The sequence below is a fragment of the Zootoca vivipara genome, chromosome 12 (genome assembly GCF_963506605.1).
Source record: "Zootoca vivipara chromosome 12, rZooViv1.1, whole genome shotgun sequence".
NCBI classification, from domain to species: Eukaryota; Metazoa; Chordata; class Lepidosauria; order Squamata; family Lacertidae; genus Zootoca; species Zootoca vivipara.
In genome coordinates this window covers 52,348,186-52,374,855 of record NC_083287.1, presented here as the reverse complement: position 1 = coordinate 52,374,855, position 26,670 = coordinate 52,348,186, and the positions used below count along the sequence as shown (strand labels likewise).

The window sequence follows — 26,670 nt, the reverse complement described above, 5'->3', positions numbered from 1 at the left end:
AAACCAATTCATAGTGATGAAAGCTATCAATGCTGGAGGCAGTAATGCTTCTGAATGCCAATTGCTGGAAACCGTGAGGGGGGGAGGGATGCTCTTGTGCTTGAATCCTGCTCTCAGTTGGCCACTATGAGAATGGGATGCTGAACTAGGTCGGCCATTGGCCTAGTCCAGCAGGGTCATCTTATGTTCTTAAGTAAGGAGACATCAGGGAATAAAATACTGTCTGGATGCAGCTACAATCACCCAGGGATCTCCCAGTAGACCCCAGACTTCTGCCCACCTCTGCCTTGGAGCTATTGCCAAAAACAGCTGGTAGAGAAATGGCAGAGCACTGAGATCTGTCCATGAGATGAGAAGGTATGTTCAAGGAGCGCAGCAGAAAAGGGATGCCTGTCCCATTTTTATCAATAGTCCTATTTGTAGATCATCAGCTCCCCTCCAGCTTTTAATGCACCCTGTAGACTTCCCTGCCAGTGCCTAAGTAAGCTGACAGCACAGTTAAGCAAGCTGCTGATTCAGCAGCAGAAATTCAGCAACATGCTTATTAAAGCCTTGAATAGTCTCCTTCCTCGTCCTGGTTATTAATAGCCGAATCTGAAGTAGCTCGAGGCAAGTCTATTTCCTTGCATTTTCTTTCCAGCCAGGGCCAGCTCTAGGTAGAGTCCCGGTGGCGCGGGGTGTCAGGGCGCCGGGCCGGTAGGTGGGGCGCTGTGCAGCGAAGCCGTGCGGAAGCCATGCTGCGCCCTGCGGGGGTGCCGGAGCGATCTCCGCCCCTCAGCGCCAGGGTGCGCGACCTCCTCGAGATTGCCCTGTTTCCAGCATTTCCTTTTTCTACTTCCCTGCACCCCCCCCCCCGCCCCTCACTGAGCTGAGCTTTTTCAAAAACCTGGTAAAGATGGGGAAGCCGATATCAACAACTCTCCCCAAATGCTATTTGCTTCTCGTGGGAAGAACACTGACCAAGTCAATGGGATGCAGAAACTATTGTATTACCTGCCTCTCCCTCCTGTTTGCAGGGTCCGTTGATTTTGTCTAGTGTGTGCATGTGTGATTTGGGGACCTCCTCCTTTGAATTTGGGAAGGGAGAGGTGCAATGATCTATGAAAACTTGGACAGGTGGAAATACAGCACAAAACGCCCTCAATTTCTGGGTCAACTGGGAGGCAATTGACATGGAAATGAGCACCAAACTCCTGCTAGATTCCGCTAGATTTTCAGAAGTGTCTTTTATATTGTGTGAAAGGTCACATAAAACGTGAAAGTTATCAGAGAAGGAAATGTCAGGAAGATGGAATAGAGTGCTCCCTTAATCTCCAAGGTCTCCGACGGACAGCCCTGCTATTCTTGAGATCCTTCGTAACTGGGGATGCCTGGGATCGAACCAAGGACCTTGCAGATGCAAGGACTGAGCTCTACCACTGAGCAATCCTCCCTCCTCTTCCCGATATTCTGCCAGGCTTGTATTTACCTCTCTGCCATTCACAGTGTTCCTTCACACCCTGCCATTAGCACAGCAGAGTGCCGTTTGCGCCTTCCCTTAAAAACCAGCCTTATCATACTAATCGCAGCCTAAGGCAGGAACCATTTATTATCTGCGCACTCCAACCTTGAAGCGCTACAAAGGCATCTGGAGGAAGTGCCAGTCCTTAGCGCCAAAAATCCACCTGATTGAATCATTACTGGCAATTCAAGCACCTGCATTGCAGTTGGCTTTAAAATTCAGCTCAGAGCCCCCAAGGCAACGTTGTGACTCACAAATCAAATTGTTTCCCGCGCATCTTTTGTAGCCAGCTTAAAGGGGACATGTGCGCTGTAGGTTTCCCTCCTGCGTTTCCTCAGTGGCGGCTTCACTTCGTTTCCCTGGCAAAAACACTTTGACAGCAGCCGTAACGTTAAGTGCTCGGCTCCTGGATCAGACCAAAGGTCCACACAATCCAGTATCCTGTTCTCACGGTGGCCAGCCAGATTTCCATGGGAAGCCCACAAACCAGGACCAAGTGCAACACACTCTTCCCACTTAGGGTGCATAGCTCAGTTGGTTAGAGCAGGCACCCCCAAACTGCGGCCCTCCAGATGTTTTGGCCTACAACTCCCATCATCCCTAGCTAACAGGACCAGTGGTCAGGGATGATGGGAATTGTAGTCCAAAACATCTGGAGGGCTGAAGTTTGGGGGTGCCTGGGTTAGAGCCTGGTGCTGAAAATACCAAGGTTGCAGGTTCAATCTCCATATGGAACAGCTGCATATTCAAGGCCCCTTCCAACTCTATGATTCCATTACAGTGGAACCTAGGTTTATGCCTACCTCCGTTTATGAACGCCTCCGTTTACGAACGCCGCGGACCCGGAAGTGTTTACATCCGGGTTCCGCGGCGCTCGGATGTGCAGAAGCGATCTGCGCAGCTCGCGCATGCGCAGAAGCAATTTGCATAGCGCACGCGTGCACAGAAGCACTCTATCGGCACTTCGTGCACGCGCAGAAGCGTGCCTTCGGTGAGCAAACGCCTCCACGGAACGGATTGCGCTCACAAACCGAGGTACCACCACTGTAGATGAAGCTTCCATGAGAAGTTACAGGTAGGTAGCCGTGTTGGTCTGAGTCAAAGCAAAATAAAAAAGAAAGGATTTTTTAATTTTACTTCCATGAGAAGCCACTGAGATTCCATGAGATTCCCCAGCAAATGATATTCAGGGGCAAACTGACTCTGACAGTAGAGGGAGAATGTAGCCATCATGACAAGAACCTGCAGGTGGACCTATTCTCCTTGAATCCATCCAATCATCTTTTAAAGAAAGGTACGTTCAACAGGGACACGGGTGGTGCTGTGGTCTAAACCACTGAGCCTAGGGTTTGCCGATCAGAAGGTCGGTGGTTCGAATCCCCGTGACGGGGTGAACTCCTGTTGCTCGGTCCCAGCTCCTGCCCACCTAGAAGTTTGAAAGCACGTCAAAGTGCAAGTAGATAAATAGGTACCACTCTGGCAGGAAGGTAAACAGCATTTCCGTGCACTGCTCTGGTTTCACCAGAAGCGGCTTAGTCATGCTGGCCACATGACCTGGAAAAACTGTCTGCTGACAAACGTCGCCTCCCTCGCGAAATGAGCGCCGCAACCCCAGAGTCGTTCGTGACTGGACTTAACTGTCAGGGGTCCTTTACCTTTTTATGTTGAACAGAAGACTGAACAAGTCATGTGAGAAGGGGATGCTCAGCTAGCTATATAATGTCCCTTATTCTTCCGTTCCCAGGATTCTTGGGGGGGGGGAGATAAAAGGTAAAGGGGTCCCTGAAGAGAACAGAAGAGAACAGTTTTTGTGAAGCTTATAAAGGTAAAGGGTAAAGGGACCCCTGACCATTAGGTCCAGTCGTGACCGACTCTGGGATTGCGGCGCTCATCTCGCGTTATTGGCCGAGGGAGCCGGCGTACAGCTTCCAGGTCATGTGGCCAGCATGACAAAGCCGCTTCTGGCAAACCAGAGCAGCACACGGAAACGCTGTTTACCTTCCCGCTATTTATCTACTTGCACTTTGATGTGCTTTCAAACTGCTAGGTGGGCAGGAGCTGGGACCGAGCAACGGGAGCTCACCCCGTTGCAGGGATTCGAACTGCCGACCTTCTGATCAGCAAGCCCTAGACTCTGTGGTTTAACCCACAGCGCCACCTGGGGGGGGGATCCACGCATATTTAGAGTAGTATGCTACTCCTTTAAATCTATAGTGCATTTGGGGTCTTGGTTGCATCTCTCATTTATGTATGTATAAGAAGCAATCTGAGCCTGTAAATACACAGGGCAGGACAACAGAGGATGACAACACAGCAGGTATCACGGGGCTTTCAAAACTGTGCAAGCCCAATAGGTCTCTTGGAATCATGAGCAAATAACTTTCTTGGCACACAGAGAACGCCAGAAGCAACGGCTTCACGAATGCCACCACTGTAGGCCACCATGAACAACATTAGAGAAAATTAACGACCCAGCATCGCTCTTGTAATGAACATATTGGCTCCGAAAGAACAAAAGGCAAAGTAGTGTTAATGGGAAAACATTATTTTTGTCTCTCTCTCTCCAAAGATTTGTGTCATTTCTCACCAACTCGGACACTCTTTACAGTGTGAAGATACAATTATTGCCTCCTTTAAAAGATAGGTTTGCAGTCCAGATAATCCGCTTGAAAGACCTGGTGTCATCAGCCCCTCAAAGAAATGAAGATAACCTACTAACACTAAGACCTTTGCAGCAGCAGTGCCACAAGAATCAAAGATTTAACTCACTGTTTATCTGATTTTTATTTATTTATTTGTTGACCAAGCCAAGGGAGTCCCCTGGTCCCCCCAGGACAATATCTTACTTGAATATCTTTATACCAGAAGGCAATTTGGTTAACAGGTTCGGGACACAATTCTACATGTCAAGAGACTCTCCACTCCAATGTCTTCACCATGGGGCCGAACAATGGAGGGATCTGGGCATAAACATCTGCAGCGAGGAAGAGACACAGTAGGGACATGGGTGGTGCTTTGGTCTAAACCACTGAGCGTCTTGGGCTTGCTTGTCAGAAGGTCGGTGGTTGAAATCCCCATGACAGGGTGAGCTCCCATTGGTCTGTCCCAGCTCCTGCCAACCTATCAGTTTGAAAGCACGCCAGTGCAAGTGGATAAATAGGATATTGACAAGCTGGAACGTGTCCAGAAGAGGGCAACCAAAATGGTCAAAGGCCTGGAAACGATGCCTTATGAGGAACGGCTTAGGGAGCTGGGTATGTTTAGCCTGGAGAAGAGAAGGTTAAGGGGGGATATGATAGCCATGTTCAAATGTATAAAAGGATGTCATATAGAAGAGGGTGAAAGGTTGTTTTCTGCTGCTCCAGAGAAGCGGACATGGAGCAACAGATTCAAGCTACAAGAAAGAAGATTCCACCTAAACATTAGGAAGAACTTCCTGACAGTAAGAGCTGTTTGACAGTGGAATTTGCTGCCAAGGAGTGTGGTGGAGTCTCCTTCTTTGGAGGTCTTTAAGCGGAGGCTTGACAGCCATCTGTCAAGAATGCTTTGATGGTGTTTCCTGCTTGGCAGGGGGTTGGACTGGATGGCCCTTGTGGTCTCTTCCAACTCTACGATTCTAGGTCCCGCTGTGGCGGGAAGGTAAACAGCGTTTCTGTGTGTTCTGGCTTCCATCACGGTGTCCTGTTGCACCAGAAGTGGTTTAGTTCATGCTGGCCACATGACCCAGAAAGCTGTCTGTGGACAAACGCCATCTCCCTCAGCCTGAAAGCAAGATGAGCGCCACAAGCCCATAGTCACCTTTGACTGGACTTAACCCTCCAGTGTCCTTTACCTTTTTTTTTCTACAGTTGCCCTCCTCAGCCCTGCCATGAAACATAATCCTCAGATTCCTTTAAAAAGGGGGCTTTTAGCACTTGTAAAACCTGATATATGAAAGAAAATGTGCAGGTGTTATTCCATTTTTGGTGACACGCTAGTCTGCACTCCTGCCTTTCAGTGTTTAAAGTTGCCCCCCCACCCTGGAAAAATTCCAGGGTGGACACCCATGCCTTCACCTAAGCACAGCTTTCTCACTCCTGAAAACTGAAAGGTTAAATGTCTCCCTCGCAGATGAAAATACCATGAATGTGTCCTCAGGAGCTGGTCTTTTCTTTTCACCCTTTCCACACTGGAACAACCCCTGGGTTGTGGGAATGGAGAGTTGCAGAGGCAACCAGGATATCCACAACGCAGGTTGTAAGAAGGTAGCTTGATATGATGATAACACTACTAGGGTTACTTACCACAGGCAGGAATATGGCTACCAAGACACAGGTTTCCCAGCAGGCGATCATCTTGACAATCAACCAAACCGCAGTCTTTATGAAACAGATTTAGATCTTTTCCCGTGACTGGAGTGTGAGGAGCCCAGAAGATTTTGCCTTGAGCTCTTCAAATCTCTGCAAAAGAAAAGAAAGAGAAAACGTTGTATAAAGGAGCCGAGAGAGAGGAAAGGTTCTGGTACACTGGAAAGAAGCGAGCGGCGGAACATTGATAAACCGTGGAGTTTCCGTGAGAGAAATGAAAGGTCGTTTTGGCCAAATAAACAAATTGCATTCAGGGTCTAGGAACATGGATTGAGGGGGGGGGGGCTCAGTGTGATGTTGGAAGGACTGAAGTGTGGAAGCAAGGAAGCAGGTGTCAAGATTTTGTCTTCTCTAAGTGCAGTGATCAAAAGAGGAAGAGGAGGTGTGGGGCTCACGGCTTCTTCCAGATCTTGCCTAGCAATGTCTTTATCTGGCATGGAGGTTTTTTTTATCAGCCATAGCTGCACCCACACTTCCTTCAAGAAGCTCAAGATGTCACACATCAGGCGTGTCCAACACATCAATCACAATCAACTCGTAAATCACGGACTGATTTTTGTCGGTCCCAGGCTGCAGGAAGTCAATTGTGATTTAAAGCAACAGTAGGGGAAAGACTGAGGTGGAGAGAGGGAATGTGGATGCCGAGAGAGAGAGAGAGAGAGAGAGAGAGAGAGAGAGAGAGAGAGAGAGAGAGAGAGAGAGAGAGACTAGTGTGCTCTGACTGGCTCCTCAGATCTGTGTAAATACAGAGAGAGAGAGAGAGAGAGAGAGAGAGAGAGAGAGAGAGAGAGAGAGAGAGAGAGAGAGAGACTTATAGATATAGTTTGACTTTTCTCACTTGTTCAGTTACTTGTCCATCTAATAACTATTTGGATCCGTCACGAAAATATCCAAACATAACTACTGTATCTGTGAAATAAAGATTGATTGATATTGATTGATTGAACTTCAATTACTTTGGATGGTGGTAGATCACTGCCATTTATTTTTATACTGTATAGTAGATCACAGCCCACTTGAAGATGGACATGCCTGTCATACATGATTTCCTCCCCCCCTGCAGAAAGGCAGCAGCCAAGCAGAAAGGCCATCAATGGTCCAAGATCATTCAATGACCTCCAATCGCATTTCTTGGAAGACCAGCTTGAGGAGGGGTTAGAAGGTGGGGCTTGCTGGGGCAATGAAGCCCTGGGAGAAGCCATCTGCTGGCTGTAAGCTTGAGTTAGAGGGGAGGGGGGCACACAATCTTTCTCAACTCCTGTTTTATTAATTGAAGGAAGCAACGAGGAAGCTCAAGTGTGGGGGCCTAATAAGGCACAAGAGGCCTCCCCGTTTCACCTGTGATGCCATTGTGCTCAAGCCACGCCCACCTGCCCTTACAACTGACAGCGTTTATGCAGAAACCTCTGGCCTTTGTGTGGCTGGGATGCGGCCTACGTTTCAGTGGAAAGAACTCATGTCCAATGCTCCTCCCAATTTACCTCTGGCCCTGCCCAACACTGGCATGTGGCCCTCCGGAAGGGCATGTGGCCCTCAGTTTCCCCACCTCTGTCCTGTTATATGGATTTGGGCCAAGGTGAAGTTCAAAGCAGGCTGGTTTTCACTGGTTAAACGTGAACGCATTTGACATTACAGCGTGCCTCCGTCTCTGGAGACGAAGCAGGAACAGGAGCCGAGAGAGATAAATAAATGAACGGCTGGAAGAGAATGTTGAAGTAAAAAAACAGAGAGAGAGAGAGAGAGAGAGAGAGAGAGAGAGAGAGAGAGAGAGAGAGAGAGAGAGAAATGGAAATAATAGTGGAAGCTGCTCTCTATTCAAGTGTTGTTCAGTATTCCCTCCTACTTCAACCTTGGCTGCAGCTTTCTGGCAAAACAGCAATGCTTGGGAACCAGAATGATTTGTATTAATGAAAAATAAAATCACTGCATTACTCATCTCCTCAATGAATGGAGGAAGGGAAGTGATTCAGAAAACCTCTGAGTGCACTCTCTTCTCCAGTCGTCTCTTGGAGAGGCTGCATTTAGGCATCACAATAAGCCACAGTTTATCGTGACCTGAATGAGACCTAGCAAGGTTCGAGGAAGAATTGGGAAGCTCTCTGCTTCCGATTAACCACTGCTGGTCCGTTTGTCCAAATCCAACAAGCCACGCTTGAACTTAACAACCCAAATGCGGGTTACGAAGCTGGCCACTCTCCACAAACTGTAGCTAACTTCAACTACAGTTTAGGGCTTGAAGGGCACAGTAAACTGTGGTTTTACAAAACGGAAGCAATGGTTTGAAATCACCTCCTCGCAGCCATGCCAGAGGAAAAGGAGCATGGCAGCTCAAAGCCCCTGACAGCACATTCCTATCACAATACGCCACAGTGTATTGCGACATCCAAATGTAGCCAATGTCCTACATTTTCCCCTGCCCCTTCCACCTCTGCCTTCTATGACACTGGAACCTCGTCTCTTGGCCCCACCATTTCTCTAAGCCTGGTTGACTGCAGGAAAGGACTCTAATAATGCATAAATGTGCAAAGGCCAAAGAGGCATTGCATTAACACCCTCAGTTGTTAGCCAGGAGTTAATATGCCTGTTTTAAAGGGATGCTGTTGAGATGCCCCCAATTTTACACAAGGGGACCCTGATTTGCAGCCCCAATGCAAGTTCAATTCTCTCCCCAAACGTAATTTTTGCAAGATTCAAGTAGGTAGCCGTGTTGGTCTGCTGTAGTCAAAAGAAATCAAAACAATTCTTTAAAAAGATAGTTAAAAAGACTCTTCTTAAAAACCTAGAAACTCCCTTAAAAGAATCAAGTCTTCAAAAAAGTTATGTGATCTAAGAAAGGCTTTGAAAGAATCCTTCCAAAAGAATTAAAAATTATAATGTAGCACCTTAGAGACCAACTGAGTAGTTTTAGGTATAAGCTTTCGTGTGTTTATACAAGTATATCTGAAGAAGTGTGCATGCACACGAAACAGCTAAGACTGTTTTAATTAATTTTTGCATTACTTGTTACCATTAACTAGCAGGCAAAGATGAGAAGCATTTTTTCATTCCTGGCATGTCTGATCTATTCTGACGTAAAGATAAACTGTCGGAAATGCTTGAGAAGAAAGCAAAAGCAAATTTGTATGTGGGTAGTGCCTAAGTTTATTCTGCTCATGGGGTGTTTGGTTTTTAATGAGAGATTCTGATTTAAAAACCTGGATTCTCCACCCCTGAAAATGCCTGCAGACAAAGTTTTCATTTTATATATTTACGAGCCCTGCCGATCTGAAACCGATGATCTCCATCAGACAGTTCTTAAGCTAAAATTCAATGGTGTCAAGCTAGTGGTTTCTTCTTAGATTTGAACTTTGAGTCTGAGACAGGATACATTTATCCTGGCGCTCCCTAATTCTAGACAGGACAAACATAAACACCCTCCCTCCAAGCATCCTGATAGAAACCAGATTTCTGCATGTTTAAGAATTGGCATCATCAATCCCGCACAAAGATTAATTTGCAGCTGGCTTCGGTTCTAAGCCGCACCAAATTTCTTGCGAAATATTTGTATTGACGCAATATCCTATTCAGGTTGCTGAATTGTGAAACGTCTTTGATGGGCAGTTCCTGCTGTATGGTCAGTTGAAACTATTGGCTCAGCATCCCTGAAGGAGGAAGTCAGATAAAACAACACATAAACTATTGTTATAAATTGGGTGGGGAGGGGGAATCTCCCGAGACCCTAGGAATGAATAAATATTAGGGTTGTGATTAATTGGGATATGCGCTCTGCGTGGGGCTACCTTTCAAGGTGACCCAGAAACTGCAATTAATCCAGAATGTGGCAGCTAGACTGGTGACTGGGAGCGGCCGCTGAGACCATATAACCCCGGTCCTGAAAGACCTACATTGGTTCCCAGTACATTTCCGAGCACAATTCAAAGTGTTGGTGCTGACCTTTCAAGCCCTAAAGGGCCCAGTATAGCTGAAGGAGCATCTCCACCCCATCGTTCAACCCAGACACTGAGGTCCATCTCCTGAATGATTGGTTCCAATACGTCCAGATAAATGAAGTGTTTAAGATGGATAAAAAAAAATAGGTTTTCAGGCAGAGAAGTCCAAGCTGGAAATGGAATTGTTAGATTCAAAAACGGAAAATCTTTCCAAAATGTATAATTTGTTGTTGGAGTGGCATACAAAAGATGAACAAGTGAAATCAGTAACGATTAACTGGGCAAAAGATGTGGGGCACAACATCATGATGGGGGATTGGGAGAGGATGTGGAAAAAGGGAATCAATGTATTGAGAGAAAATGTGATGAAAATGATGTATAGATGGTATTTAACACCGGTTAAGCTAGCTAAAATTTATCATACACGTGATAATAAGTGCTGGAAATGTAAAGAGATGGAAGGAACATTTTATCATATGAGGTGGACGTGCCCCAAGGTAAAAGACTTCTGGGGAAAGATTTATAATGAGCTGAAAAAGGTGTTGAAAAACACATTTATTAAGAAACCAGAAGCCTTTTTACTTGGTATAGTTGGGGAAGAAATTCCCAAAAAAGTTTTTTTTGTATGCCACAACAGCAGCAAGAATATTAATAGCAAAATATTGGAAGAAACAAGAATTACTGTCATTGGGTTGTTGTGGCTATACTTGAGTAATGACTCTCCACATCTGCTTGTCTCTAAGATGTTTTTTATTTGTGTATATTATTTACAGTGCAAAGTGTCCTTAAATCATGTCTGCTCAGTCTGAGTCAGAACCTCGCAATGGCTGCTTTCTCTTTCGAGCCCAACATAACAGCCTGGGAATGCCAAAGCGCCTCCCCCTTCGTCTCAATTCAGGCATTGGGGGAAGGGCCTGTCAGAGGAGGGGCTGTCTGAGGCTGTCAGAGCCTTGTGTTTCCCTTTCTGCTTCCTGATTCCTGTAATCTGATCCCCTGCTGGACTTACTGCTCTGCGAGGAACTTGACCTGAGGGGGGGGGGTGTTCCCTATAAGCCTTCCCTCTTACAATTACCAACCATCGAAGAATGGCAAATGAAGATGATGGACTATATGGAACTTGCTGAACTGACTGGGAGACTCCGGGACCAGAAGGAAGAGACGGTGGAAGAAGACTGGAAGAAATTTAAAGTTTATCTACAAAAATATAGCAGTATTTAAATTTCAGGATATCTTTGGAAGGAAAATCTTTTTAGGCTGTAGGGTTAGAAGTAGTTGTTAGTAAAGAATGTAATTATGAATTATGTTATTGATATTGTGAGGAAATGATAGTAATAATTAAGTTGAAAAAATGTTTAGGATTATGATATATGAAACTGCTAAAGATGAGATGAAATGAAAATCAGAAAGGGGGGATGTGGGGAAGTCCATATAACAATGGTTAGAGAAATGGATGGTAAGGTAAGAAGTATTGTTTTTCTTCTGTTTGTTATATTGTTTTTTGCTTTGTTGTAGTGTATTGTTTTGTTGTTGTAATTGTTGTTATAAAATGAGTAAAAAAAAAATTGGAAAAAAAACCGACCCGAGGTCCAGCTCCGAAGGCCTTCTGGCGGTTCCCTCCCTGCGAGAAGCGAGGTTACAGGGAACCAGGCAGAGGGCCTTCTCGGTGGTGACGCCCGCCCTGTGGAACGCCCTCCGATCAGATGTCAAAAAAATAAACAACTCTCTGACTTTTAGAAAACATCTGAAGGCTGCCCTGTATTGGGAAGTTTTTGATGTTTGACGTTTTATTGTGTTTTTATATGTACTGGAAGCTGCCCAAAGTGGCTGGGGAAACCCAGCCCGACAGGTGGGCTATAAATAATAAAATTGTTCTTGTTGTTATCATTCTGTGATGGAATCCTGCTTGTGGGTTCCCCAAGGACATCTGGTTAACCACTCTGAGAACAGGATGCTGGTCTGTAATTCATTGGCCTGATCCAGAAAGTTCTTCTTATGTTCTTAAAAGGAGGCACCCGAGATTACATCTGGAAATCATAAAGACTAAGTAAAAAGGGATTTTCTTAAAAGCCGTTAAACAGGGCAGCTTTAAGCAAATAACCAGTCGACCGATTTCCAGAATGCGATTCTACAAATTCCCATCCCAGCTGCAGAACAAGGAGCAGCAAACCTGACCCGCTTTCTTGTACTCCTTTCCAGACAAACTGCTCAGTCTTTTGGACACTAATTGCCTGTACTTCAGTGGGCTCTCTGACTGAGCGAGCCGACATGATCGGCGTCTCCAGAGGACGCCTGTCAATCTTTCCTGCAAATGCACACAACAAAAAATGCCAGTTCCACTGAGCCAAAGGTCATGAGATGTGTGCTTTTTTTTCCAGATTCTTTCAACACCGGATGCTTCAAATTCTGGGGAAGCAAGCCAGACCCGGAATCAGATTAAGTGGTTGATGACTCCTAAAGATGGGAAGAACCACATGGGGTGGGGGTGGGGGTGGGGTGGGAATCAAATCTAGCCATAGAGAACTAATTGGCAGGGACCAGAAGACGTCTGATGAAGCCGAGGGCTCAGGATAATAAGGGAAATGGAAATGTGTAGGGTCAAACTCAAGAGGGACTATTCCCCTGTGTGTTCAGTGTCCCGCTCTGGCCAGAAGCAGAATGCTGGAAGATTCAGCACAGATCAAAGAGAGCACTTCTTCCCATAGTTAAACTATGGAACTCACTGCCACAGGAGATATTGATGGCCAACTTGGGTGGCTTCCAAAGAGGATCAGGCAAATTCATGGTAGAGAAGGCTATCAATTGCCACTAACCATGACGGCTATGCTCTGGCCTCCACTATCTGGAGGCAATGATGCTACTGAATGCCAGTTGCTGGAAGCCACAGGAGGTGAAAGGGCTCTTGTGCGCTCAGGTTCTATTTTCCAGTTTCCCACAGGCATTGCGGTAACCAGACCCAAGGGTGATTTGCAGGTGATAAATAACTAAATAACTAAATAAATACCAGAAAGGCTGTGTGGTGTAGAGTGTTGGACCTGGGAGATCAGCATTCAAATCCCCACTTGGTCATGAAGCTCATTGGGTGACCTTGGAGTCAGTCCCTGCCTCTCAGCCTAACCTACCTCACAGGGCTGTTGTGGGGATAAATAGGAGGACGAGAACCAAGTATGCCACGTTGAGTTCTGTGGAATATAAATGTGATACACACATAATTTGTTGTGTCTGCGACCATTTAGTGCTTCCGCTTTGGGTGGGGTGATGTGGATTTGTCCATAATAATTAGCTGTAATTATCTGATGAGCATTTTAGGTTCTGGTTTTATTGCTCCTCTTAATACAGTGGAACCTCGGAAGCCAAACGCCTTTAAACCCGAACGTTTTGGCTCCCGAACAACCCAGAAGGGAGTGTGACGTTTTTTACGCTGTTTGTTATAGCTTTATCAACCCGACCCATCAAGGGTTAACTCAGACTCCGTGTGGACTGACTGGACATTCCATGAGGGGAGGGGAATGGTTGAATGTTTAAAGAAGGGTCCCCAAACTAAGGCCCGGGGGCCGGATGCGGCCCAATTGCCTTCTCAATCCGGCCCCTGGTCGGTCCGGGAATCAGCATGTTTTTACATGAGTAGAATGTGTCCTTTTATTTTAAAATGCATCTCTGGGTTATTTGTGGGGCATAGGAATTTGTTCATTTTCCCCCCCAAAATATAGTCTGGCCCCCCACAAGGTCTGAGGGACAGTGGACCGGCCCCCAGCTGGAAAAGTTTGCTGACCCCTGGTTTAAAGAGAAGGGAGAGCCGTTTGGTCAGTTGAGAGGGTGCTGGGGGAGCGGGAGTGTGAGGGTGGTTGTAAAGAAGATCTAGGAGAGTAGGTTTAGGTTAGGTAGTCGTTAGGTTATCTAGTACATGAGTAACAAGGTTATGACCATTGAAACTAAGCTTGCACAACAGGAATACCTTAAAGCAACCATTACATTCTTGAGAAGTAAAAATTCCAGTGTTAAAGTGCCAATCAGAAAATCGTCTGTGTTATTTTCCAGCCAAGGTACATGAAACTCATTCATGAGGACACCCATTAAAAGGACAAGGTTTCCTTCAAGAGTGGAACTGTTAGTTTGTATCTTTGGGGTGCACCAAGAGGGCGATCCAGGCAGACAGACCCGGGGTGTCATAAAGTTACCTCAGGGAAGGGGCAAGCTTTTACAGGAAGGGATTACAGAACTCCCTATCCTGTGGACACAAGGGATAGTCTCAGATACAGCCCTGAACTCTAATAGGTACCTGGCCACGGTTGTGCTGGAAGAGGACTCTCTTTTGTATAAAAGAAGAGGACATAGAATAAAACCCCCGAGTGCATGAGGGAATACAGAAAGGCTCAGGGGAGCAATGGGGGGGGGGGAGGCTCGGCTTACCCCAGACCATCTCTGTTAGTTCTGTTAATAAGTGAGAGGTAGAATAAATAAGATGGAAGCAAGGGTCTTTCATCGCAGGAGTGTTCAGGTTTTTGAACGTTCTTTTGAACCCAAACGTCTGACGTCACCTCCGTGGCTTCCGAATGGTTTTGGAAGTCGACCGGAGTTCCGGAACGGATTCCTTTTGACTTCCGAGGTACAAGGTACAACTGTATTTGGTTCCAATGTTTCTTGCTCTTTCGGTGCTCACTTTGCAACTCGCTTTGAGGCGCTTCTGCGTAAAAAGCAACAAGTAACACAGTAAACTAATAAATAAACAAACAAACAACTCTTTGGGATTTCTTTCAAATTCCCGCAGACGTTCTGCTTCTCCAGAAGCCTGAAAAAGCCCCGCTCGGGTGCTTCTCCTCTGGAAAGCCTGATGTTCAATGAGCTGAGAGACGGAGTCAGAATGTGGGTGCGTCTCGAAATGGGGATAAATGAGGAGGGCCCCCCTCTCTCTGCTTTCCCTCTCTCCAGGAGGGTGCTGTGGTTGACATAACAACGAGAATCTAGCGAGCCACCCCCTCCTCGGGAAAGACAAGCACCGACAACGCTTCCCGCCCCATAACGCCCTCGCTCTCGACTGGAATGCTAAAAAATAGAAAAGGTTCTTTAATTACACCCCAAGGACACTGCAGCATGCAAGTGTGCTGCTATATCAGCTCAGCACCAGCCGTCCAAAATCGTTACCAATTATTATCTCACTCACTCCTTCTCTCCCTCTCTCTCCAGAGCACCATCCAAGCTCATAATACGCTAGGCAGATGCACACGCTCCATCGCTTCGCGTCAACAGGCGTGTAAGAAACCTCCATACAAAATTCCACGAATCCCATCCACGTCCTCATTCAGTTTCCTCAAAATTCCTCATTCCGCCACGAGCTTAATGGTGCATGCTGCTCCCCGTTCCGAATCATAGAACATGCATAGAATCATAGAGTTGGAAGAGACCACAAGGGCCATCCAGTCCAACCCCCTGCCAAGCAGGAAACACCTTCAAAGCATTCTTGACATATGCCTGTCAAGCCTCTGCTTAAAGACCTCCAAAGAAGGAGACCCCACCACACTCCTTGGCAGCAAATTCCACTGCCGAACAGCTCTTACTGTTAGGAAGTTCTTTCTAATGTTTAGGTGGAATCTTCTTTCTTGTAGTTTGAATCCATTGCTCTGTGTCCGCTTCTCTGGAGCAGCAGAAAACAACCTTTCTCCCTCCTCCATATGACATCCTTTTATATATTTGAACATGGCTATCATATCACCCCTTCACCTTCTCTTCTCCAGGCTAAACATACCCAGCTCCCTAAGCCATTCCTCATAAGGCATCGTTTCCAGGCCTTTGACCATTTTGGTTGCCCTCTTCTGGACACGTTCCAGCTTGTCAGTATCCTTCTTGAACTGTGGTGCCCAGAACTGGACACAGTACTCCAGGTAAGGTCTGACCAGAGCAGAATACAGTGGTACTATTACTTCCCTTTATCTAGATGCTATACTCCTATTGATGCAGCCTAGAATTGCATTGGCTTTTTTAGCTGCTGCATCACACTGTTGACTCATGTCAAGTTTGTGGTCTACCAAGACTCCTAGATCCTTTTCACATGTACTGCTCTCAAGCCAGGTGTCTCCCATCCTGTATTTGTGCCTTTCATTTTTTTGGCCCAAGTGTAGTACTTTACATTTCTCCTTGTTAAAATTCATCTTGTTTGCTTTGCCCCAGTTGTCTAATCTGTTAAGGTCATTTTGGAGTGTGATCCTGTCCTCTGGGGTATTAGCCACCCCTCCCAATTTGGTGTCACCTGCAAACTTGCTCAGGATGCCCTCAAGCCCTTCATCCAAGTCATTGATAAAGATGTTGAATAAGACTGGGCCCAAGACAGAACCCTGTGGCACAAATCAGGATGAGGAGGAGAGTGTGGGGCATGTCTCAAAGTGGTGCAGGGGTTAGAGGCCTCTGGTCCAGGAAAACCCCAAAACAAACGAGTTTCAGTCCATACACAGCTCAAACGCCGGTCAATTAATGATCAAGTCATTTGAAAAGCATTAGCCTAATGAGAGTACTATAGATGATAATAATCAGCACAACATTTAGGCAACTTGCAAACAAAAAAGCAAATTAGGTCACGCTTGTGAAACAATGGTTAGCCTTGATAAAACGGTGAGGAATCATTTACTTTAATATATTTTATTCAATGGTTATCTTTCATCTAGGAGAAGGGGACGACAGAGGACAAGATGGTTGGGCAGTGTTCTCGAAGCTACGAACATGAGTTTGACCAAACTGCGGGAGGCAGTGCAAGACAGGAGTGCCTGGCGTGCTCTGGTCCATGGGGTCACGAAGAGTCGGACACGACTAAACGACTAAACAACAACAACAAATCTTTCATCTGCCCTTCAACCTAAGGGAAGCAGTTTAAAACAACTTACAAACACAGAAACCAGGTCCTAAAAGTCTACACAAGACTACAGAGATGTGTAAAGCAGGTCCCACTAAATTTCATGTGAAGGTAGGCTAGCCAGACGGCATGTAGCCAACCTCGATGCCTTTAAAAGACAATTATACACATTTGTGGAGAAGGCGACTTTCTTTGGTTACCAGCCATGATGGCCATGCTCTGTGGTGGCATGTGGTCAGTGAACTATGGGGACTAGGCTAGTTTCCTAGATGTTCCCAGAAATTGCTGGGTGACCGGAGTCCACTAATGTCTGAAAAGGGCCCTAGTCATAAATCATTGGATGATACCACAGCATGGGACGAGACACAGTCCTAGCCTTGGTCCACCCTCCTCATGCTCTTCCCTCCTCACATAATAATAATAATAATAATAATAATAATAATAATAATAATAATAAATTCTTATTTATACCCCGCCCTTCCTGGTCCAGAAACCGGGCTCAGGGCGGCTAACAACAAATATAAAACATTGGTTAAAAATGACTTTAGGTAAAGGTAAAGGGGCCCCTGACCATCAGGTCCAGTCGTGTCCGACTCTGGGGTTGCGCGCTCATCTCGCATTATTGGCCGAGGGAGCCGGCGTACAGCTTCCGGGTCATGTGGCCAGCATGACGAAGCCGCTTCTGGCAAACCAAAGCAGTGCACGGAAACGCCGTTTACCTTCCCGCCGGAGCGGTCCCTATTTATCTACTTGCACTTTGATGTGCTTTCGAACTGCTAGGTAGGCATGAGCGGGGACCGAGCAACGGGAGCTCACCCCGTTGCAGGGCTTCGAACCGTCGACCTTCTGATCAGCAAGCCCTAGACTCTGTGGTTTAACCCACAGCGCCACCTGGGTCCCTATTAAAAAAAAAGACTTTTAAACAGCTTAAAAACCAACATAGAATACATCATAAATATACCATCACCAGGGCTAACTAGCCAAGTTAGTCCTGCTAAGGCCAGCAAGGAGACCAGGGAAGTATTTAAATATGGAGACCCAGAAAGGTTTCTTCATAGAAAAAGGGAAGGGAAAAAGAAATGGTGGGTCAGGCTAGATTGAAGGCCAGGCGGAATAGCTCTGTCTTACAGGCCCTGCGGAAGGAGATCAAGTCCTGCAGGGTTCTAGTCCATCATCTTCATCAGCCATTCGTCTCTGGTCAGGACTTTATCTACTTTCCATCTCTGGGCCAGTAGAGTTGTCGCATACATAAATAATTGTTTCTGCTCCTTTGGCATCTCTGCACCTAAAATTCCTAGTAAAAAAGCCTTGGGTTTTTCCCCAAACGTTATTTGGAACATTTTCCCCCAACTCATTATATATCATTTCCCAGAATGCTTTTGTTATCTTGCACGCCCACCACATGTGGCAGGAAGTCCCTTCCTTCTCCTTACATTTCCAACATACATTTGAAGCAGTTCTATACATCTTTGCTAATTTTATAGGTGTTAAATACCAACAACACATCATATTCATATAGCTCTCCTTCAACGCGCAGCATGCTGTAAATTTTAAATCCTCCCCCATAACTTTTTCCAAGATGAAAATTGGATGATTTTTTCTCATGGCATTGCCAACTTCCACAATCCTCATAAGAAGCTGCTTTTAAGAGGCGAAAAAGCAGGAGAAAGAAGTGCCCTTTGCCAGCCTGCCCACAACCGCTGCCCACAAACTGCACTCGAATTCGCAGCACACTTATTCGTTGATTTAGGAAAGGCAGAAGATTTGCATTCGGGTCTTTAAGCTGACAAAACGCATCCCGAAGACTGACAGAGAATCTGCTTACGCACCCGATCCCTCCACCCCCAAAAACCCCTGAGCGCCATCATTACGATGCTCAACAGCATGTATAGCAACGCCGCTTCCTCGCACTCGGCTCTCTGACTCAGCAGGAGAACCGGCGGGCGGCTCGCTCAAGCCGCGCACTTGACCGTATCCATTGCGGCAGGTCAAGCCCACTGAGCTGACAGTGACACCCCCCCCCAACGCCTTCGTCTCCGCAGGAAGCCTTTTCACACAGCCCGGGGGTCTGGCCCCGTCTGGAGTGGCCAGATGGAACAAATGAGGCGTAAGGTTTGTTTTTACAAAATGTCACTCAAGGGAGGAAAGGCTTTTCCGAGGTTCCTGGCCTGCTCTGAAGGAACAGTTAAGGCAGCGCTCTTCGCAAGGAAGATAGTGAAGAGGATGGGTTGTATTCAACATGGCATCCTGTCAGCGCAAGCAATTAAACTTGTCCGTCAGTACCTCCCTCTCCACCGTGCCCCTTAAATATCTTCTAGGGTAGGGGCTCCCGAACTTCATTATTATTAATAATATTTTTTACTGCAATGTGTTACGTGCATGGCTGCCTCTGAAGATGATTCAGAAACTTCAGCTGATGCAGAATTCGGTCGCCAGGTTGCTCACCGGGGCAAGAAAATATAACACCAATCCTGGCCTGATTGCACTGGCTGCCAATGAGTTTCTTGTCCCAATTCAAAGTGCTGGTTTTGACCTGGGAAGCCTTAAGTCAGGCATCCCCAAACTGCGGCCCTCCAGATGTTTTGGCCTACAACTCCCATGATCCCTAGCTAACAGGACCAGTGGTCAGGGATGATGGGAATTGTAGTCCAAAACATTTGGAGGGCCGAAGTTTGGGGATGCCTGCCTTAAGTGGTTCAGGACTGCAATACATAGCTGCCAAGTGCTGGTTAGAAAAATACGGGATAAGCAGCGCTGGCACCGGAAGTAGAAGCAACTTCTGGTGCCGGCACTGCCCAATTTCCGGTGCCCAGACATGGGCAGAGCGGCACCGGAAGAAATCCGGGGGAATTATGGGATATTTCGCCATTCGGGATGACAGCGGGAAACGGCTTTAAAAACGGGGGTTTCCCGGGGGAAACGGGAGACTTGGCAGCCATTCTGCAATATCTCAAGGACCACCTCTTCCCATATGAACTGACCCAGACCCTGAGACCATCATCTGAGGCCCTTCTTTGCGTGCATCCTCCACCAGAGGTCTGGAGTGTGGCAACATAAGAACGGGCCTTTTCTGTGGTGCAAACTGCTCTCTCCAGTGAGCCTCAGCTGGCGCTTTTCTTACGTATCTTTTGCTTTTGTTGTTGTTTAGTCGTGTCCGACTCCTCGTGACCCCATGGACCAGACCACGCCAGGCACTCCTGTCTTTCCACTGCCTCCCGCAGTTTGGTCAAACTCATGTTCGTAGCTTCGAGAACACTGTCCAACCATCTCATCCTCTGTCGTCCCCTTCTCCTTGTGCCCTCCATCTTTCCCAACATCAGGATCTTTTCCAGGGAGTCTTTGCTTCTCACGAGGTGGCCAAAGTATTGGAGCCTCAGCTTCAGGACCTGTCCTTCCTGTGCCACCGAAAAGTAAGGGTTGCCATAGGTCAGGCATCCCCAAACTGCAGCCCTCCAGATGTTTTGGCCTACAACTCCCATGATCCCTAGCTAACAGGACCAGTGGTCAGGGATGATGGGAATTGTAGTCCAAAACATCTGGAGGGCCGAAGTTTGGGGATGCCTGCCATAGGTCCTCTTTTTCCCAGGCGCGTCCTCTTTTTCATGAGTACATAAAATGAGAGTCATCATAGCAATCCATAGTTAAAAGCAGAAGTTGGCAAATGTGTCCTCTTTTCGCTCTTCAAAATATGGCCTTTTGTCTTTACTTCTCTGTGGCCTTTGAGAAGTAGGCAAGGTATTTTTTTTAATGTTTCTTTTTCTTTTTCCTCTTCATTTTAATGTATCTGTGTGGGTTTTTTGCTTCGTTGGCTGGTTGAAAATGCTTTGTTTGCTTTGAGTAAGATAAAGCAAATAACAAATTTTACAAATAACAAACATATAAAATGCTTCCTTATTAATTTAGGGTTGCCGTATTTCAGGAAGCATGTATGGCAGCCCTCATTAATTTTCAAAAAAAAAAAAAAGGTTATACAAATCTCTGAAAAATACAGCATTTTCGAACATTTGTGAAAGTTTTTTTTTTAAAAAATTCTCTTCTTTCTTTATGCTTCCACTGCCCCCCTTTTTAAATTCAATGCCCCCTAATTGCACCCAAGACTACTACCGCCCCCCTGGATCATTCCAGGGGTCCCCAGGGAGCAGTAGATAATGCATATTCTTCTCCCTATATAGCAGGGACGTACAACTCCCAAGAGACTGCAAACTACTCCAGGGGGGGGGTCAGTGATGTACCCATGGGGGGGACCAACCCAAAGTTTTTGAGCTTTTTTAGGGGAGACAAGCCAAAGTTGTTGAGCTTTTTTTAGGGGGTGCCATAGTGCCATTTTTGGGGGGGGGGTAACAAGGTAATGCCAGCGATTTCTCCGTCTCCCATGGTTCCAATCGTGCGCAAATGAAAGGAAGAGCGAGGGGGCAGGGCCGGATGCTGTTTTTCCCCCATGAAGGAAAAAGAGCCCACTATCTACCACGATCGGGGGATCGACCTGTTGATTGCGGTCGACCGGTTGGATATCCCTGCTATATAGCATGTATCTGAATGGAAAACTCTTTGTCCTCTGTCCTGTAATGCATTACTGATAAAAGATCTGCCCCTCTGTATTGAAACCTCTAAAGTGAATTTTCTCTGACACACCATGTTGGACAGCAAGACTAATAACCTAGTTCTGGGTGGAACACGAACTGCAGCAGAATGGAAGCAGCGTTGCATGCAACAAACCCAGGGTGGAACTGAAAACGGCACCCTCTTACGTCCCTGGCTGTAATCTAGTTCCTCCATTGAACTCTCTGAGATGTCTCCCCCACCCCACCCCACCCCAAGCTGGTGCCATTCAGCTGCTTTGAGTGACAACTCCTGTCAGCCCCAAATATCTGGAGAGGAGCAGGTTGGCAAACGGTGCCCTGGAAGATGAGACCCAGCCATTTGAGCTGAAACATTTAGCATTCCGTGACTCTGATTTAGCACCACTAAGCTTTTAATTCCCAATTCGTTATTCAACCCTGGCATGTTTGCGGAGAGAGAAAAATGACTTTCATTTTCTCCCTGACACTGACAAGTGGCTTCACGTGGAAATGTTGGCTGCTGGGAACCTGCGAGCTGGTTCCAGAGGTGAGTAAATTCAGAGGAGGCGGGGAATCGTCAAACAAACTGTCTTAATTAAAATTTGCATTGCAAAGAGGGAACGGTGCATTGTCTCGGTTCAAACTTTCATCAGCATTCTCAGTTATCGATACTGTTGATCAGGGTTCGTCTGTTGTTGTGTTTTTTTCTCTTTTTTTAATAAGTACAGTGGCACCTCTCTTATGAACTTAATTCGTTCCGCAGGTCAGTTCTTAACCTCAAACCATTCTTAACCTGAGGTACCACTTTAGCTAATGTGGCCTCCCGCTGCCGCCACGCCTCCACCACGCGATTTCTGTTCTCATACTGAGCTAAAGTTCTTAACCCGAGGTACTATTTCTGGGTTAACGGCGTCTGTAACCTGAAGCGTCTGTAACCTGAGGTATCACTGTACAGGATTTGGGCAGGATAGCATCCTTGAATGTAAGTTTGTCAACAAGATTTCAGCTGATTTACAATGTCTCCAAATTAAATCTGAAACTGTCAATGGAAAATCCAGAGAGAGAGAGAGAGAGAGAGAGAGAGAGAGAGAGAGAGAGAGAGAGAGAGTCATAGAACTGTAGATAAAGGGTCAGTCATTCCCAGCCATGTGGAGATAACAGCAAAAAAAAAAAAAATCCCTGGCAATGGCCATCCAACCTCTGCTTAAAAACTTCCAATGAAGGAGAGTCCACCACCTTGTACTAGAAGAAGCAAAGATCACCAGTGTGGAAGCAATGATTCTTCAACATCAACTTCGTTGGACTGGTCATGTTGTGCAGATGCCTGATGATCGTCTTCCAAAGCAACTACTCTATTCTCAGTCAACTTCCGGTTGCGAACAGGATCCATTCCAGAGGTCTGGCCACATCCCAAGGAATTTGCAACCGGAGGTGCCACTTCTGTGGCTGCGTACGTAACTTCTGCGCATGCGGCGAAACCCGGAAAAATACTTCCTGGTTTGCCGCGTTCGCATCCTGAAAGATACGCAACCAGAAGTGTGCATATCTAGAGGCAGCGCTGTACTTTGTTTTTTGTCTATCCACATCCTTCTAATCGTTTTTTAAAACATTTATCCACATTAACCTCAAAAAATTGGCTCGAGACCAAATTCAGTGGGTGGGTGGGGAAGAAAGCAACTGGATTCCCTTACTCCTTGAGTATTTGGTGTCATGAAAATGTGTGTCATCGTCTGTCCCCCCCAATCCTTACCCCGACCTGTCCTTTATGTTGTGTCCCACACTTTGCCCGACCAAAGGTGGCAACCCTAGTCCGACGAGATGACTTATCCAACTCTACAATCCTATGATCCAGTTCCCCACCAACAATTCATACCAACAGTTTAATCTGCATCTATAAAAAAACATTCGAAAGAGCAGATATTTTGCCACTTTTCAGCTTCTCTCTTTTTCTTTCAACAGATAATGATCACCTGCAGCAAGAAAGCTCCCAATTTCACCTGTGCTAAGACTCAGTGGAGAAGCTGGCATCCCTCCGATTCCCTTGTGACCAAACTGGTCTGGTTCCAGCTACTCTTCGCCCACCATTGAGCTTTAGAGCAACTCGGGAGAACGAATACAAATTTACGGAGGGCCAGAGCACTTCTGACAGCTGTGATGGAGCTCAAGGCCTTAGTCATTACCAGCCTGTCTCCCCAGCTCTCTGCAGTTTAGGCGTCTACATTATTTTTGTACTTTCGCTCTCTCTTGCTCTGTCTCTTTCTGCCGATTGCTAGTTTGGGGGAAAAGAAGAGGGTTTTTTAAAAGCCAGGTTCTCCTCCCACCTTCAGCCTCCCTCCCTTCCTTCTCCCACTGCAAGAGGAAATGAGTAACTTCCACCGATTTGAATGCGAGCTACTCAAATCCAAAGCTGGGGAAATTAAGCTTTCCAGAGAGTACAGTAAACCTGTAGCTTCCGTTCCTCAGGACTGTGTCTAAAGCCAAAATCATGTATAGACAGTGCTTTCTTTCTGGGGGAATGCAAGGGTACGCATACCCCTAAACATTTTGTGAATCTAACAGGAGAAGAAACTAAATATTATTTTTAGTTTCTTCTCTAGCACGGTGAATCGCCCCTATGGCGGCTTCCTTTCCTTTCCTGGTGGTTCCTGAGTATCATATGGAAGCGAGCGTTTAATGTGTGAAGCAGTGTGGAATGTGGATGTGTGGTGTTTTACTGATGAAAGTTTGGCCTCATTGATGGGCAATATTTCAATATGAGTAGGAAAATTACTTTTTTTTTCATCAGAGGAATTGAGAAGATGTTAGCGCACACAACCTCAAGCCAATGTGCTGTGTAATATGAGGTAATTCATGTTCTTTGTAATTTTGTCCATTAAATACAGTAATTTCCCCCCTATTTGAACTATAAAATGGTGATTTTCTTGAGTCAAAATATGAGTACCCCTAAACATTTTTTAAGACAAAAAAAGTACTGCGTATAGACAAAACACATTGGGTGCAATGGCAGATGAGGGGATTGCCAAAGTCTTTTCCCCCAGGTGTGCACCCCCTATTTATTTATTTGGCCAAGCAGGTAATGCTGAATGTGCACAAGTTAAATGTGTGTAAGTTGTGGGCTTACTGTATTTCATGGTGATGGTAAGTGGTCAGAGGGAGAAGACTGGAAGGAGGAGGTGTCAGAAGCTTAAGAGATAACAGGGTATAGAGTTATGAGGCTTGGCACTCGACTTCCGGGTTGCCGCGGACCGCTTCAGACGCTCCCTGTTGAAGCTCTGGGGGAGCGTTACTCAGCGTGGGGGCAAAACCGGGGTTTTTGAGGCTTCAAAACCCTGAGTGAGGTTCAGGGGGGACTCCCTGCCTCAAGAGAAGCCGCGGGCGTTGGAAGGGCTCCCGCAACGGACCGCGAGGTCCAGAGGGGAGTCACAGACGCCGGCTGCAGCTTTCTCCCTCCCGCGTTGAGAAAGCCTGTTTACTGAGGCGTATAAGCGGCTAAGCCTCCGAGAGACTGAAGAAACCCGCGACTTGCATAAAAGGTTGGTGCACCCTTCTGCAGTAAAACAACTGTAAGAGACTTTATATCTGAGAAATATAAAGACTTTGTATCCTAAAGAGGCACATAAAGAGACACTGTGAAGGATATTTGGGAATATATCCTTAAGAGACGCCTCTTTAGTGCTCCAAATAGACCGGAAGAAAGCAGAAAAGAACAGAAGGGAGCCCCGCCCTGGGGAAAAAAATCTACAAACTGCGGGGAAGACAAGAAATAAAATAAAAGAGGGGGCCAATTCTGATGTATTCAGACAACTGCATCAAATTCCCAACCTTAAGGAAATAAATGCCAACGGTGCAGCTGATTGATGCAATAAATACAGGAAAAATTAACAACAACATTGATTTATGAACTGGATCTGAGGATTGGAAAGTTTTACTGGATATGTAAATTGTAAATTGACTATTGAATTGAACACTAAAATAAGTGTGAATTGGGGAAGAAGACAAGAGAATTAAAAAGGAAAAAAGGGGTGAAAATTATGTGAAATCACCAACAAACTCACCACCGCCCGAAGCCCCAAGCAAGATAAAACGGGATGAAAAGATATGCTCCAAACTGCTAATTGTTAAAATAAAAAATAAAAAAATTTGAGTTTCCATGTGGCAAAAAATTGAATAAAATTGAATAAAAACAATAACTTGGCGACAGTCCCCAGGCTAAAAAAAAAAAAAAAAAAGGACTCAAAGCTTGCCAGAAAGGAGAGTTGAAAACCTGCTGACTTATTGAAATCAGACTTCCGTGACTCTAAGAAGTTTCAATAATTACAGACATTGAGTGTATAGCCTCAGAGGAAGAAAACGCTCTAGAAGGGAAAGGTTAAAGAAGGAATTGTGAGACAACACCGCCACCTATAGGAAGGGAAAAAAACTAAGATCTTTCGAAGACTTTACTCTACAATAGAAGACTAGGGCTTGATATGCCCAATATAAACAAGAAATCAACAAACCCAACTACAACAACAACCAGTTTAAGCAGCACCAGAAGAAACTCAACACAGGAATTTGAAATGAATGTAGATATGAAGGAATTAATACTGGGTTTGAAAAAAGACTTATCAGAAATGAGGAAAGAACTGAGTGACAACGCCAAGTCCACCGATCAAAAATTGGACATGATGGGAAAGAAGATAGAAGAATTGAATGAAAAGGCAAAGAGTACTGATCAAAAACTGGACAGTATGGGCATAAAAATGGAGGAAAATATTAAGAGGGTGGCGGATTTGACAGTTAATGTAAATGACCTAAAGGAAAAAAATTTGGAGGTGACACAAGCGGTTCAAGACTTAAAGGGTAAGACGACAACTCTAGAGGAAGGGGTAAGGAAAATTCAGAAAGAAAGTAGAGAGCGGAAGGGAGAGACAGATAAGGCAAAGAAAGAATTAACAGAAATGAAAAACACACATGAAGCTGTTCTGGATGCTATTGCAATGATTGAAATGCACAGAAGGGAGAAGGAGTTAAGGTTTAGATCAGTGCCAGAAGATCAAGATGAGCAGATAGAACAGAAAATTATTTCAGAACTAGCAAAATGGTTGGGAAAAGACCAGCAGGAAATGACACAAAACATTGAAAGAGTGTATAGATCAAAATCAGCCCTTGCTAGAGCAAACAAATGGCCAGGGGATTGTCTAGTAACATTTAGAAACATGGAAACTAGAGATTTAGTCTTACAGACTTGCAGCAAGAAAAAATTAAAGATCCAAGGGGTAGAAATTATAATTCATAAAATCATCCCAGTTAGGCTGTTGAAAAAAAGAGACAAATATAAGCCATTGGTGGAAGCATTAAGAGAGAATTCAATAGTCCATAGATGGAGATTCCCAGAGGGAATATCCTTTTTTTACAAAGGGAAGAGACGAAATTTCAATACTTGGGATGATGCTGACAAGTTTTGGCGAACATATAAAGATAAGCTAGGAGGGAAAAGACAATTGGGCGGAAGGGC

At 45.7% G+C, this 26,670-nt stretch overlaps 1 protein-coding gene across 6 annotated transcripts in view; it reads right to left on the bottom strand.

The window, feature by feature from the left end:
• The window catches only part of ADCYAP1R1 (ADCYAP receptor type I), a 142,383-nt gene that overhangs the window by 97,531 nt on the left and 18,182 nt on the right, over positions 1-26,670 (bottom strand). For all 6 annotated transcript variants that reach the window (XM_060280936.1, XM_060280938.1, XM_060280940.1 and 3 more), the window contains exon 2: positions 5,785-5,940. In XM_060280936.1, coding sequence (XP_060136919.1) covers positions 5,785-5,835 — 51 coding nt within the window. In that variant the 5' untranslated portion in view covers positions 5,836-5,940. The remainder of the gene's footprint in view (positions 1-5,784; positions 5,941-26,670) is intronic.